The sequence below is a fragment of the Anabas testudineus genome, chromosome 3 (genome assembly GCF_900324465.2).
Source record: "Anabas testudineus chromosome 3, fAnaTes1.2, whole genome shotgun sequence".
Classification (NCBI taxonomy): Eukaryota; Metazoa; Chordata; class Actinopteri; order Anabantiformes; family Anabantidae; genus Anabas; species Anabas testudineus.
Window position 1 is genome coordinate 17,201,646 of NC_046612.1, and position 14,599 is coordinate 17,216,244.

Sequence of the window (14,599 nt, forward strand, 5' to 3'; positions counted from 1 at the left end):
AGACCTAAACACAAAATATCAGATGATACAACATAAAACAATGGCATCCATTGTCTGGCCAACGCAAACCAAACATTAAGAAATTGTACAAATTCACAAAGCATCATTTATCTTACAGATCTGACCAATATTTATCAAGAGCAAGATTGTTAAACCACAAAATCCAAAAGGAGAATACCGGTGTCTGACTCATTCCCTGCCTTTTCAATTGCACGTTGTAAATATTTTGATTTTATTTTTGACTGTTTTAAGAACCCAGAGCTTCCAAACTAATGCTATCACTAAATAAAAAATGGATGAGATGGTGCCAACGTTTGGAATAATAGAGGACAAAAGTGTAAATATTCCTTCATGTTTTATTTTGTGATAACAGGAAAAAAAAAAAGTCATTTGAGATGATGAAATATAAAAGAAGATGAGCTTATTATAATATAACACGATAAACTGTCACCATTGCTGTCGTCTGGCTTTCTGCACTTTAAGCAACATTTTCTGTGGGATTATGTCCTGATTGAAATTTCTACTGCTTCCTCTGGCTGTCAGGCGACTGACGGGAAGCGGAGTGTGACATGAAGCAAGGCTGACACAGAATCTCTTGTGAATAAATCAAGACAACACACAAAGTTCAGCCGTGGACTGACTTGCTTTGTGGAAGTAGTTTTAATTACTGAACAACAACAACAACGACAACAACAACAAAAACTTCAGGAGGAAAACAGCCAGATCTCTGCGGCCATGATGACTCTGTACAGGAAAAACTAAAATGGGAGGGAAACCAGCAGAGTTGGTGTTAACTGTAAAAAAATAAAACACCGGTATTCTCCTTTAACCCTCCCAGACACACTCCCCACCCCACCAGATCTTCTCTCTCTCAACAATAGCTTGGAGAAGACCAAAAGTTGGCAAAAAAAAACACTTAGAATTTTTTTTTTTTTTTTTTTTACTTGACATATTTATAGAAAAAAGTAGTTTATTCTGCCCATGACCCCGGTCAAACCCCCAGTCCTCTGGTCTCAGGAGCTGGAGGGGTTGGGCAGGTCGAACACGATGGGGGGGTTGGTGGGCTGAAAGCTGACGGTGCAGGTTGACGCGTTGATGAAAGACGTGTAGCCGTCTGTCATGATCCCGTAGCCTGAGGACGGAGGATACAGGAGTCAAGGCAACAAGCAACATCCAAAAAGTGCAAAACTCTGCAGTGATGAAGGGACGGTCTCTGATAAGATGTGTGTGTTTAACATACTTAATTAGTAGTTTGCACCCTCTGTACCCATTTCTATGACTTAATAACATTTATTTCATCTGCCACATAGCTAGACTTAAATTTTCATTTAAAGGTGAAACATGTATAATTTGGTTGTTCAAAAACGTCCAGTTAATAAAAAAACAGATTCAAATTCTTTGAGTTCTTCATAAGATAGAGGCACAATGATTTGATATGGAAGAGTTTTAGGATAAAATAAGTTAACTGTGTGCATAATAAGCAATTTGTGTTAATGTCACGACACAGTTCAAGGAAAAAATTAATCTAGACCATTCTCCTCAAACACATACATATTTCCACTGCTGAAATACAAGTAGTCTAAGATACTGCTTAGTTCATTCTTTAGAGACTTGTTGAGCTTTTTGTCTAGAATTTTCTGAAGCAGTTCACTACAGTAAAGTTAAGTATTCATATAGTCAGTTATTCTCGTCACCTTCGTGTATGCCTCCAAAGGCATGAAGTTTGGGTCGCACCCTCTTCTGGACCGTGTTGAGCAGCTCCACACAGCCGACGCGCTGCAGTTCCTTGGGAACCCAGTCTCGAAAACCTACACAGACAAACAAATTAGTTCACTTAAAATCCTCAGGTCAGTTCATCAACCAATCTAGTGCATCTATTTGTCTCCAACTGTAACACGTGACCTAACTGCAGAGTATGAGCCAAACTATAGAGAAGCAGAGAAACATCAGTCATGCATCAAAAACTGTGACAAGCACAGTGGAAAATGTGACAAAATAAATAACACAGTTAAGTGTATTAATGTGTACATGTACACAGAGACCACATACTGTGTAGGTTACGTTTCTGTGATTATAGGATCCAGTTCTTACAAAACCTCGTCTGACTGTTGTCGTGTGATTAGAGTAAGAAAAGAAACTTTTTCTAGTAAAAGCATGTGTTTTACATTTTAGTGGATCTGTCTTAAATCATAAAGTTTATTTTCAGAATCTATGTTGTTTATGTTTGAACAAAGCCCTGTTTTGCTGCCTTGTCATGTTCAGGACTGGCCCTTCATACTCAATCTTAAAGCCCAAATAACTGGAAACCTTACAACAGTTAACCAAAGCACATTCTGGCAAATGAAACCTAGTATTGATATTTCTTACACAGTCTTGTGTCTTCCAGGTTTGAATTACCCCCCCCTCCCCGCGCCCTGCTCTCCTCTTCCATGCCCCCCCCCCCCACCCCAATTGTTTGCGTCTGTCACTCTGCCGCAAAATCGAGTTTCCATGCAATCGAACAGCTACAGTGGCTGCTGCAGCAGCAACAGCAGCAGCACCCGTCCGCAGGCGAGAGGGAAGAAAATCACTCAATAAAGCCAGATGGAGAACGGAGGAAAAAACACACAGGCTGGGAAAAAAAGGACCCAAACAACTAGAAGGAAAACTGAATCAGTGTGTAGTGAAAAAACACACAATAACTAAACAATATGTTTTTTCTTTTTCATAAAGTCAAAAACAAATATTGAATCATGGACTGTGCTCTGGGTGTTTACTCCAGATACTGTTAAATTTACATGAAAACTGTGTTGACTTTAAGGCAGGCAAACACACACTCGCAGATACACACACGGACCACTGCAACGCCTCCAGTGACTTCATACACATTTTGAATAATGAGGCACAACCTCATTAGTTGAGGTGGCTGTGATTGGTTAATTGGACTCACCGAGTGGAGGTCCGTGGGTCATCAAGATGTCGATGCCTTCAGGGATGAGGTTCCATTTATCCAGCAGAGATTGACCCCGAGGCAGGTTAAACCCCCAACCGTTAAACCATGGAGTCCTGCGAAGAGAGAGGGAGAAAGATCATACCGATATCAGCCAGGAGACGTACTCCACCATGACTTTGGAGGGAAAGCTGGATAAATTAGTGAATGAATGTACCTGTCCTTCAACATTTATTAATACTGTGTTGATGTTTTTAATAAAACACGATTTATGAAATGATATAAATCCTTTTTAGTTTCACCCCGAACCTATATTTTAACTCAATTGGTGCAAATAAAACCTACTTATCCACATTACAGATAGTGACACATGCGATCAGCGTTATCTACTGTATGTGAAATCTGAAATACTGATGATACTGCGACAGGAAGAATAACGTCAAGTTAATAATAAAGTCATTTTCACCTCAGAGGACACGCCACTAAAGAATTTTATTCTAACCATGTAGTGAAAAGGCACAAGATATTTAATCACAGCATTTAAAGAGGAACAAACACTTGCGACTGGTCACACTGTTCAGCTGTAAATAGTGAGCACTTTGATGCACTTTAATTCAAAGAGTCACAATCAAACTCTGCTAATTTTAGTAGCCAAAACTACAGAGCTGGCTGCATACGCCTACTAGAAAAGGAAAAAAGTGAATTCCTCAACAGCAGGGAGCCACATCATGTGTCAACCCCCACCCCTCCATAATGCGGTTACAGATTGATTGACAGCTGCTGGGCCACCTCCGGCAGCCTGGATGGGAGTCTGCAGCTCCGGGGTGACAGGCAGCATCTCAGCCTTCCCCAGCAGACACAAAGGGAAAGACTCAAACTCGCTGTGTGGGAGTGAAGGAAGAACTGATGAATGAATGGATGGATGGATGGATGGATGTATTGATGTATGGATGGATAGATGTGGTGGGTGAACACAGATGAAGAAATAAAGTGAACCGTGCAGAGGTTAGATATAGGAGCGGGGGCGGGGAAACTGAGGGGAGAAAAAGAAATCGAGTAGAGGCTGGTTGATAAATTGAGACTTCATTTATCACAATAGTGGGAACGGTAGAAGAAGTCTGACAACAGAGGAAAGGAAGATAGATTATCATCACATAATACCTCAGTATATAAACTGATCTACTGCTACACTCCCAGAAAAAAAAATCTTTTAATTTTACTTTGATGCTTGAAGCACACAGCAGCAGAGTCGCTGATAAAAACATGGTTTTGGCTCCGTTATTCACAGGTTACTTTGGGACAGAGAGCTGAGTCTTGTGCAGCTTCCAGTCACTTAGTGATGGGGCTGCCTATGATATCTGACCGAGGGGAAATCAGGGCTCCACAAACATCAATAGGCTTTGTTACAGTGAAGGATGGACGCTCTGGCCCTGATCAATAGTTACTTTTCCACAGGAGGGCTGAGTGTGGCTAACCAGAGCATGAGCAGACTTAAGATGTGTAAAACACGAGAACACAATCCTTCCTGATTCATTTGAAAACGCAACTAGAGCACCTATGCTGAAATATTACACACACACACACAAAAATTCTGTTAATTCAGCATGGCAAGAAAAATGCAGTAGCATTATAATTCAATCTAAGCACTGGCACAGCCCGGTCTGGTGGTCTAACAGTATCAAGTGCACTCGGACAAAAAATGGTGGTGGCAGCAGACCTGAAGCTTGCTCTTTGATGTGCTCGCTCAGTCTTTGCCTCATTCTCTCGCTCAGTGGAGAGCTGAGAAATGAGGTTAAAAATGAAATGTGAGGAGTGCACAGAGGAGTCAAGGCCACAGACTCAACTGATTAATTAGAACTAATCACACAAATCGGAGCTAATGGAAGTCTAATGGATTACTGGGTAGACTTGCCACTTCTCAGATGGACATGGCGCTGCTGAGGAAAAAAAACGTAGAAAGCAGGGAATCTGGGCTGAGCTGCCCAAGCAAGGCAGCGGTAGGGTATTTGTCTGGCTCTGGTTTGACTAATAGCGATGTGGCCAAACTTTGAAAAATGGCCAAACACATTTATTTTCCCCCCATTCTGAAAAATAAATTGTGGTTTCTTGCAGCAAAAATAAATAAACAGCTGGAACCTTGATTTTGCTCCATGTTTCACATGTTTTCCCCTGCATAAACACATTTATCTGGGAGATGAAACATAACCCCTGACATGAGCTGTGGATCCAGAGCCAACCAAAAGGTCCTGACTGAATGCAGAGCGGGACGCTGCAGCTCGACGCCACAATGGCCCCATTGTCGGCTGTCTGCCTATGAAATATACCTTCCATGCAAGTGCATTTGTTAACCTCCGCTAAGATTAATGACATCCCGGTCACACAAAGGAGAGATTGTTTCCTGTGTGGCTCTGACACAGGTTTTATTATAGTGTGTGTGTGTGTATGCGTGTGTGTGTGTGTGTGTGTTGGGCAGAGTGCACGTCCACCAGCATCTGAGTAGGATGTAAGTGTTGAACAGAATGTACGCTGCCCATGTCTCAGAGTGTATATATGTGGACCAACGTCTGTGTGTGTGTGTGTGTGTGTTGTGATCAGACATTCAGAGCCCAGTCTTGCCTTGACACTCGCCATCTGGAGCGTGTCGCCGTGGCAACAAAGGAGAAGCGTCTCGAGGCAGGCACAGTGGGAAATAAAACACCAACACAGAAATAGATGCAGAAGTAAGAGAAAAAAAGGAGAGAGGAGGTGACAATCAGAGAAAATAAAAAGAGAGAGCGGAGTTCTGCAGAAAACAAGAGCACGTGTGGTTGGAGAGGACAGACAGAGATTTCGCCTTCTAGACTTGCGAATGTGGTACGATTGTGTGCTGACTCCAGTAAAGTAGTGTCTCAGTGGAGAATCATCATCAAACCGTACAGACAACAACAACTTACTGATCAAAAAATACCTCTAAAACTCCAACACCAGCAGCTCCAAACAACAACACACAGAACCAGATGAAACACTACATCAAAAAGACGAAAAGCCGGTAACCATGGTAACAGGGACATTTAACGATGCCCCTGGGAATCAAACAGTGGAAACAGGTTAAAAATCTGCAGCCTGGGCTAGCAGCAGAGGTGAAGCAGACAGAAGCCATTTAGCCTTCGCGTGTAGAACGTCAATATTCAATTAGGCCGGTGGACATCATTAGGACGGCGGCGCTGCGTCTCCCTGGGCGTGACTCTGTTCTTAACCCCTCTGCTCCCCTAAGGTACTCTCTCTGGGTCCCTAGACATAATCTGAAACCCCCCCACCCCCAAATACCACGCACACACCCCTAGCAACTGAATGCTTCACTTTTCTCATTACACCTTTTAATCTGACTCCTCCTCACTTAATTGATCATCGTAACAATTCGTCACTCCATCAGCTGCTTAAAGGCTGATGTTTTCGCATCCCAAAAATTATTTTGGGACTCAGAGCTGGTCATTTCCTAAAGATACAATCACCATATGTTAGTGATTTACACAGTTCACAATTAAGAGTTTCCCTAAAACAGATTATAAAGCTTTAAAGGTTTATATTATATAAACGGCTGTGGTTGTTGAGGTAGAGCGATAGTCTACCAATCAAGGGATCTGATCGGTTCGATTCCCGGCTCCTCCTGTCTCATGTCGAAGTGTCCTTGGGCAAGATACTGAACCCCAAGTTGCCCCCAATGAGTCAGGTTAGCTGCACATCAATGGCAGCTTTGCCATCGATGTGTGAGTGTGTCAATGAGACGCAGTGTAAAAGCGCTTTCAGTGCAGACCATTTACAAAGGTCCTAAAATGTCCTAACGAAGCCCCTACAGACCTAAAAAGTAAATTCTGAAGATCTAATGAATTATTGATGATTTGTTTACTTAATATGCTCCTTAGTCAAAATATATCCTAAGTATCCTAAAATAGTTACATTCCAGTAAAAGAACACTGAGGAGAACATTGTGTGTATCTAGGCACAGACTTTAGTATTTCCCCTGTATACGTGTAAACAAAATATAAACAAAACGCATAAGGATTTATCAGGAAGTATTGATACCCACTGCAAATTAAATTGAATTCTGACCGCAAGTTTAGGCTAGATGAATGGAAAAAAAACAAAAACAAAAAAAGCATTAGGGAATATCCTGTGGAGAACGTGACTATACCAGAGTTTGTGGACAGTAGTCTATGAAAATAAGACCCAGGAGAAAAAGGGAAGCAACACAAGAAAACAACCACACACACATACACAAACAGACCTTGGCCTGCAGTACCGTGTGTGTGTGTTTTAATCATGGTGAGAGCAGAGATGTGGTCGAAACATGTCTCAGCTAAAGTATGATTCTCTACCTAAAAGCTGGTTGAACAGCTGCAGCACCGGGCTGCTGCTGAACTACGACAGGATGAACAACCTGCACTGTGACCAGCCCAGAGATAATGAGAGAGAGAGAGGCAGAGTTGAGTATGTGTGTGCAGGTCCAGTGATCCATCGCGTCTGACCTCCGAGTCAGAGCGGCTCCGAGGTCAGCAAGGGGAGGGGTCTAATTGATCAAACTGTCAGAACCAATGAGGACAGCCATGTTAATGGGACTTTTATAAGCCCCGCGGGACATACCACATGACACTCAGAGCTGTATGACTATGTGCAAAGCACAGTGCACAATGTGTGTGTACATGCACGTGTATGTTTGTGTGTAATCCCAGAGCCCAGGTAGCCTTATTAAAAGGAGCCAAGTGGAGACTCTGGCTAGGTTTGACAAATGGCCTCTCAACACCAAGGCCACCTTTACAAACTTTGGGGACATGGTAGAAGGCGAAGTCACAAGGGTGAGATGGCCATGTATGTTAGAGTTCGGAGAGGGAGAGAGAGAGAAAGAGGGATTGGAGAGAGAGAGAGACTAGCACTGCCCCAGCACTAATAGCCTGTGCCTAGTGACTGATGGAGTGTGGAATGGATTAATCTTGCAGCAGTCAGGCTGCCAAATGCAGAGGTGCTAAGGGTTAGCCACCTGACTTAGCTCGCTTAGGAAAGGCTACAACCATGGGGACGGGTTGATATGCACTCACACACATGCACACTTGCTCTCCCTAGGGTTTGTCTACACACTGAGATTCAGCCACCTGCAGTTTAACCTACAGCCCGCTAATGTACAACAACCACTGCATCTGCCAGACGTTTCACAGCAAACATTGTTGCTCTCTATGTGATCCCAGCACTTCACTGCATACTGTACAGGTCTGGACGTGAGACGACAGACGGTGACAGAAAGAAAGAGGGGGGGAAAAAAAAGGAAAGGGCAAGTGCCCAACACTGTGGCAGTAAATCAAATGAGAGCAGAGTAGTTCGGAGCGTATCCCCTGCCATCATTACATCTAATACACCTCCTTCCACTTGCACACACACTGGATTAGCACAAACATCAAAGCTATCGAAGACTACTAGCAACTAAAAGTGCCTGGCTGGCACGCAATAAATATATCTGTGTATGTGTGTGTGAAAGTGCGTCGTTGAGTCTTGTGACACAATATGCGCAATTTAAATTTTAAAATGTAAAACTACTCTCAAACAGATTAGTATCTGTATGCCTGTACAATAGGGAGCACCGGGCTGTTAACACACTGAGGCAGCGAGAGAAAGAAGTTTACGCGTCAACATGGCAAAGTGGTAACAGACCATTAACAAGGTTAGGTGAAAAAATATTTGCACTAATTACTATTACTAGACTCCCACAGCCAAGATGTTTTTGCTTTCCAGGGCTCCCAAAACATGCAAAAATCCACCCTTTTCTACCAAAAGCACCACTCCTACAAGTGCACTGACAAATTTAAAAGAAAATAAAGGCCAATAAAGTTTTATCACTTTTTTCCCACAGCTGAACCAGATCCAGACAAACACATCTGCTGATATTCAGAATCCAAACAGATGTGTGTACTTTATGTATCTGCTACTGACAGTCCAGTAGCACTTACTCAAAATATCCATGGTAATAACTCCCTTGAAGTATTCTTGCTCAACTGTTTCACTCACGTAGGCCTTAAAATTATAAATGTGTTGTATTTTAGTCATTTGCAAAGAAAATAAACTCATGGCCACAGTTTTATAACCATGAAATGTGTTTAGTTTGGTCTGTAATGTTGAAACAACAGTGTTGCTCACTTGTTGAATGATCATCAATGTTTTCTTTGTTCCAAAGTGACTCCTTCCCATCACTTGTTTTATCTGGGTAATAGCCCAAAATCCAAACATATTCAATTTACTATCATATTAGACAAAGAAATGAAAATTAAAATCCCCACATTTAAGAATCCTCCTCACATTTTTAATAATAATAAATAAAAAAAACTTGCTGAACTCATCTTCAGCTTTATTTATTTTATTTTAAGCTTCATTATTTGTAATTAAATTATTCCAATTCACAGTTCAAAATATTGTTTTCTGATTAGTATGTTAGCTATTATTTTTACTGTAATGAATTAGTTATCTGCCTCAAAAGTTCAGAATCAATTTACTCTAGTTTAAACTTTGTGTTGTGTATGTGAGAACTAGTAAAGATCTATGTGTGAAACAGATGCAGTGTGTTGTAGAAACACTGTTACTGTGGCGGGAGTCATGAAATGTTATGGGACCACAAGCGTGAACATGGAATCTAAACACTTTGAAATACGGATCTGTCAGGAGGCCGGAGAACTCAGGGAAACTGGAGACCAGACTGATAAAGACAGGAGGAATCTGGGTTCTATTCAGAGACTGCAAAGGCTGGGGGCAGGGGCCGAGACCCATTCAACCTGCCCTGAGACACATGGACAAGGGTCCCATTACCCTCCTCCTGCCTTGACCTCCATGAACTTGATCCTGAAGAACAATGTAAGACGGGGAGAGAGGGGCGGGAGAGGGGATGAGAGGATAATATCTCTGGGAAATAAGTGAGCTTCAGTGAAAATTACCAACAGACAAGGTTTCATTTCCCAGCTTTACTCAAGGACCACGACTGCAGCCCTTTTCTATGGGTTTCAAACAGAACAAGGTGATCTGAAAAGGGAATGAACACATTTGGTTACACAGGTGTGTTGTTCAGGCCGTTTCAAAGCCGTAGCCTCTTACTGGTTTTCTACCTCAGCACAAAGGTCACAGCTCCAGGTCTGCAAGTTAATTGAAAATAATTGAAAAAGCTGCTTGAACATATCAAACTTTCTATTTATGACGTACAATAGTGAGAACAGATATGGCCTGAATGGAATTCATTAAAAAGGACCATTGTGTGTCCAGGGATCTGCCCGTTGTTGTGCCAGTTCAGGTCTAATGGTGAAGGTCTGCTGCTGCTCTTCAGACACAAACAAAGGAAAAGAAAGGAGGAAGGAAGGAAGGAAGAAAGAAAGAAAAATCTGAGATGTTCTGGCTTCACAGATGTTATTAAACTATCAGATGTCAACACTTTTGTTTCTTCTAAATATTAATAAATTATAAGTAAGAGGAATAAAAAGCCCAGCTATGTGGAGATGCGTTTTCACGCTGGCTTTACTTCCCTTCACAATTCCACCAAATTAATACAGCTGAACTGGAGGTTTTGTTTATTTCAAACATCTTCCTTGTTGCAACCTGGTGCCTACAATACCCACAATGCAATTCAACAAGCTGATTTGCAGATCAGGATGTTCTTTGGTGGCAATTAATGAAAGTAGCTAGCCTCAAGAGGAGATAAAAAGTGGGTTACACAGCTCTGGTAACCCAAAACTCCACACCATCAGAATCAAACATTTTCAAACCAGTCACATGAGCTTTAATACAGCTTCTTCTACAGTCACAAAAGCCTTATACGTCTTTAACACCTGCAGCTGAACTCCCTAAGACTTCATGTCTAAAATTGGTGTATTTCTCTAAAAGACTTTTACAGTGATTACATTTCAATGCAACCCTACTGTCTTTTATTAAGCAGAACCGTTAAGTCTAAATTGCCATTGTTTAAAGCACCGCTGCTGATGTAGATGAAAGAACACACACAGAAACACACAATACTGAAACTACAATAGTGAAGGTTAATATATAATAATATTATATAATTGGCTTTGTATCACAACTTTTACAATAGTTTACATGGTGTTGTCACAGTCACATGAGAAAGAAATGGACATCATTAATAAAACATACTACCATAAGTTGTAAATGGCATTACTGCTTTGCTTATCTTGGCATTTGTGCTGTGTGGAATTATTCTGCTGCTGAACACTGTAAGAAAGAAAGCTGCAGGTCTTTTAAGAGTCCTGTCAAAAGGCTGGGAGCTCACCCGGCCTTGTCCTAACATGACAGGCCAACAAGTCTTTGCTGCAGAAGTCAAAGGTCAAGGGGGGATGGCTGGGTGGGGAGTGGTAAAGGCAACAGGAAGGGCCACAGGGTCAAGCCAGTGCAGACACATGGCACTCTGTTCATGGTTATTGTCTCGACCTTACAACGAGTGGATGTTAGCGAGGGCACAGAGACGCAGCAGCAACAATAGGCACAGGAAAGCACACAAACTGGCATTGTTAGTCTCATGGGTTTGTATACAAAGAGAAGGAACACAGACAAAACAAAACACACAAGGTTGAACCGTGCAGCCTGTACAAAGGAGCTCAGCAGTTGCACCAATAAAACATAAAACTGAAAATACAATGCCAACATGAAATGCAATTCTGAAATGTAGATACAAAGATCTTAATGAAAAATCGAGCACCACAGACTTTGCTTTGGTGGCAGACAAGCAAACAAGCTATTTCAGACATTTACTGGTAAACTGAAGAGATATTTTTAGCCATAAATCATTCTATGCCAGCAAATTAACCTATTCCTTTTAATCACTTAAGCTTCACGCCTAATGTTCGCCGTTTGCCTGACACTTACCAGTAAATGAAGGTCACAGTTTGCTCCACCTTTCTATTTACAACACTACATCCATGCTGACACCTGAGTGTTCCCACCAACACCGCTGATGGTCTAAATCAAATTCAGTGACTGGAGATAAGCAGGGCCCGTCCTCACCACTGAAGCTGCGCAGAGGTCAGCAGGAAGGAAGGAAAGTGCTGCAGGACTTTGTGAATGCTATCACAGCCGAGCAGAAACCTGTAGGTAGGCTGCTCTTCTGTTTATTGAGCTGTCATTACTGTTGTGATTGATTGCTCGCTGCAGAGAATGCACATCTCCCATATGGACCACATGATGTGGTGGGAGTCAAAGGGGAAGAAGCCTGTCCACATATGTTCTGTGTTGAGAAGACTGGGGGTTAAAACAAACAAACAGAAAACTCAGAAAACCAGTTCTAGCCTTGGTGAAAATTAAATCAATTTTCCAGAGAGCTCAGTTTTTCTTTTTTACATTTCTACACGTTCTACACTTTTAATCTTATTTTGTTAAATTAGACTAACTCATCATTTAAACTTAAATTGTTATTATCACATTCAGAATAATTTCAGATTAAATAACAGAACTGAACCGAATGTAATCAACTTACATACTAATTCACTGTAATTTTAAAGTAGTGTGGTAACCCATATATTATATGACCACAGGTATGCGGACATCCAAACATTACAGCCACAACATGTAATTCCAAAACCATGGACTTTGTTGGACTGAACTGAGGTCAGCTCTTTGTACACAAACATTTCTTTATGAAGCTGGCATTGCACTTAAACTGGAAAGGTGCTTGCCACCAAGTTAGTAATGAAAGTAAACTGTGGAAATCAGTGTTTTGTTTACTGCACATTGATGCAGCACCAGTCACTCGCTTCCTTTGAAATGTCCACACAATCACCTGCTCCATTCACACATGGGTTAAGCAGACATGGACTTTGTACTAGGAAGCTGGCAGATTAAAGTCTGTTTAATGCCCAGTCCAATTGCTGCAAACATTTTATTCTCGCATACAGCTCCTCTGGGTAATGTTTAGATAAGTTGCAGTGCATCTTTAGTTTAATTATGCATATCATGCATATGTGTACTTCTTACCCACTCAGCTGCATAAACAATCGACAAGGAACTATGCTAAAAGTGTTGCCTGCTTTTAAAAGACATGAACTGGGAATAATGCACCTTGAACCACAAGACTAAGCCTTTGCCTTGCTTTTTCCATTTCACTCCATCTTAAATCATTAATGTTTTATTCTTTCTAAAACTTGGAAGAGAACTCAGTGGAGGTAGTAGCTTTTTCTGTAAAAAAAAAACCTTCCAGCACTTAGTATCTCTAGTGTATCCAGACTTGTTGTCATTGATGGTATTACTTATTAATTTGAGCTTTTTCTGTAAGCTGAATTCAGCTATGCAAGTACTTAGGTTGGTGACCTTTCACACCAAGATTTACAGAATGTGATGGACAGAAAAAGTAAGTTTAAGCTGAAATCTATGTTTAGGCAAAAAAACAAACTAACAAACAAAAGTCACATGGTAAAAAGTACAGCTAATGTTTCATGGCACCCCTAAGGCCACAGGGGATGGAATCACAGGGCTTCCTTTGCTTGTCAAATATTTATACCCTAATACTGTGAGACACAGCATGGCACAGAAAACAAGATGGAGTCCTGCTGGGCCTGGGTTCTGCCAATGCATACATGCATGTACACCAGTACAAACACAGCAGTCAAAAAAAAAAGAAAGAAGAAAAATCATCATCATCATACATGCATTCCCTTTTGTACACACACAACCACAGTGTTGATAATGATAGAAACCCACTACTGCCTGTCTGCCAGAAGAGCAGAATGGAGTTTTTAGCGTACTCTTTGTTGAATGAGCAGGTAGCCTGAGGTTGGGTTCAAGGGACAATCAGCTGACAGATCGCATTTACTCCCTGGGTGGTTACCAAACTATCTTGGGCTCCATTCCAGGAAATTGCGATTGCATTTTATAGCCTCAAGCAGCCTTTTTTATGATGAAACATCTGCCTAGCTCTGGACTTTACTAGTCTACCTTTTGCATTGTGATGCAATGGATCCATTGATTAAGCCTGGATCACTTGTAATCAGAAACAACTGCACACCTGCTTCCTAAAAGGAAAAGTGTTATCTGATAACTGCATTTATAATATTTTGCAAAATGACAGGCATAGAGGCCAGCCTCAGCAGTAATGCAGATGTTCTACTGGACCGTTGTGCAAAGGGAGTCTGTTTCTTCTAACTTTAAGACTACCTGGATGTAAGCCTACTCTGGATAAGTGAAAGATAATGGATTGACTGATAAAACAATGAACCAAACTTTTCTCTCACTGCCTATTATTTTACCATTTTAGTTTTCTAGGTCTTTCGTTTGATTATAACTTGAGCAAATAAGTAAATATCAAACGCTGATTTAAAACAAACTTTTAAAAGACTTGATGACATGTCACCAAACAACACAGGATGAACTCTGCCATTCATTTGCGTTTGCTAACCTGTTAAATTGCGATCAGCATGGAAGCTATTTATTACCACTTGCTCACCTGCTCCATCACTATTCATTATTAAGGTGACCAACGTGCACAGGCATTAGCTGCAATGCTATTCATATCCTGTTAGTGCAGGTATGCTGTTAACACGCAATGTGCCATTAATTCTGCAGGTACAAAGGGAAATGTGACCCTGTTTCAGAAAGCTGCAGTGAGCTGGTGCACAGCCATCAACAGCTGCCAGCGTTTAACTGGCCTCATAGGGGAAAGAGACT

General features: G+C 41.4%; 1 protein-coding gene across 2 annotated transcripts in view; it reads right to left on the minus strand.

Annotated features, from left to right (window-relative positions):
• Positions 1-624: 624 nt before the first annotated feature.
• Positions 625-14,599, minus strand: part of mpped2a (metallophosphoesterase domain containing 2a) — a 49,040-nt gene continuing 35,065 nt past the window's right edge. For both annotated transcript variants that reach the window (XM_026378856.1, XM_026378857.1), the window contains exons 5-7: positions 2,930-3,045; positions 1,695-1,808; positions 625-1,132 (exon numbers count right to left, since the gene is read on the minus strand). In XM_026378856.1, coding sequence (XP_026234641.1) covers positions 1,014-1,132; positions 1,695-1,808; positions 2,930-3,045 — 349 coding nt within the window. In that variant the 3' untranslated portion in view covers positions 625-1,013. The remainder of the gene's footprint in view (positions 1,133-1,694; positions 1,809-2,929; positions 3,046-14,599) is intronic.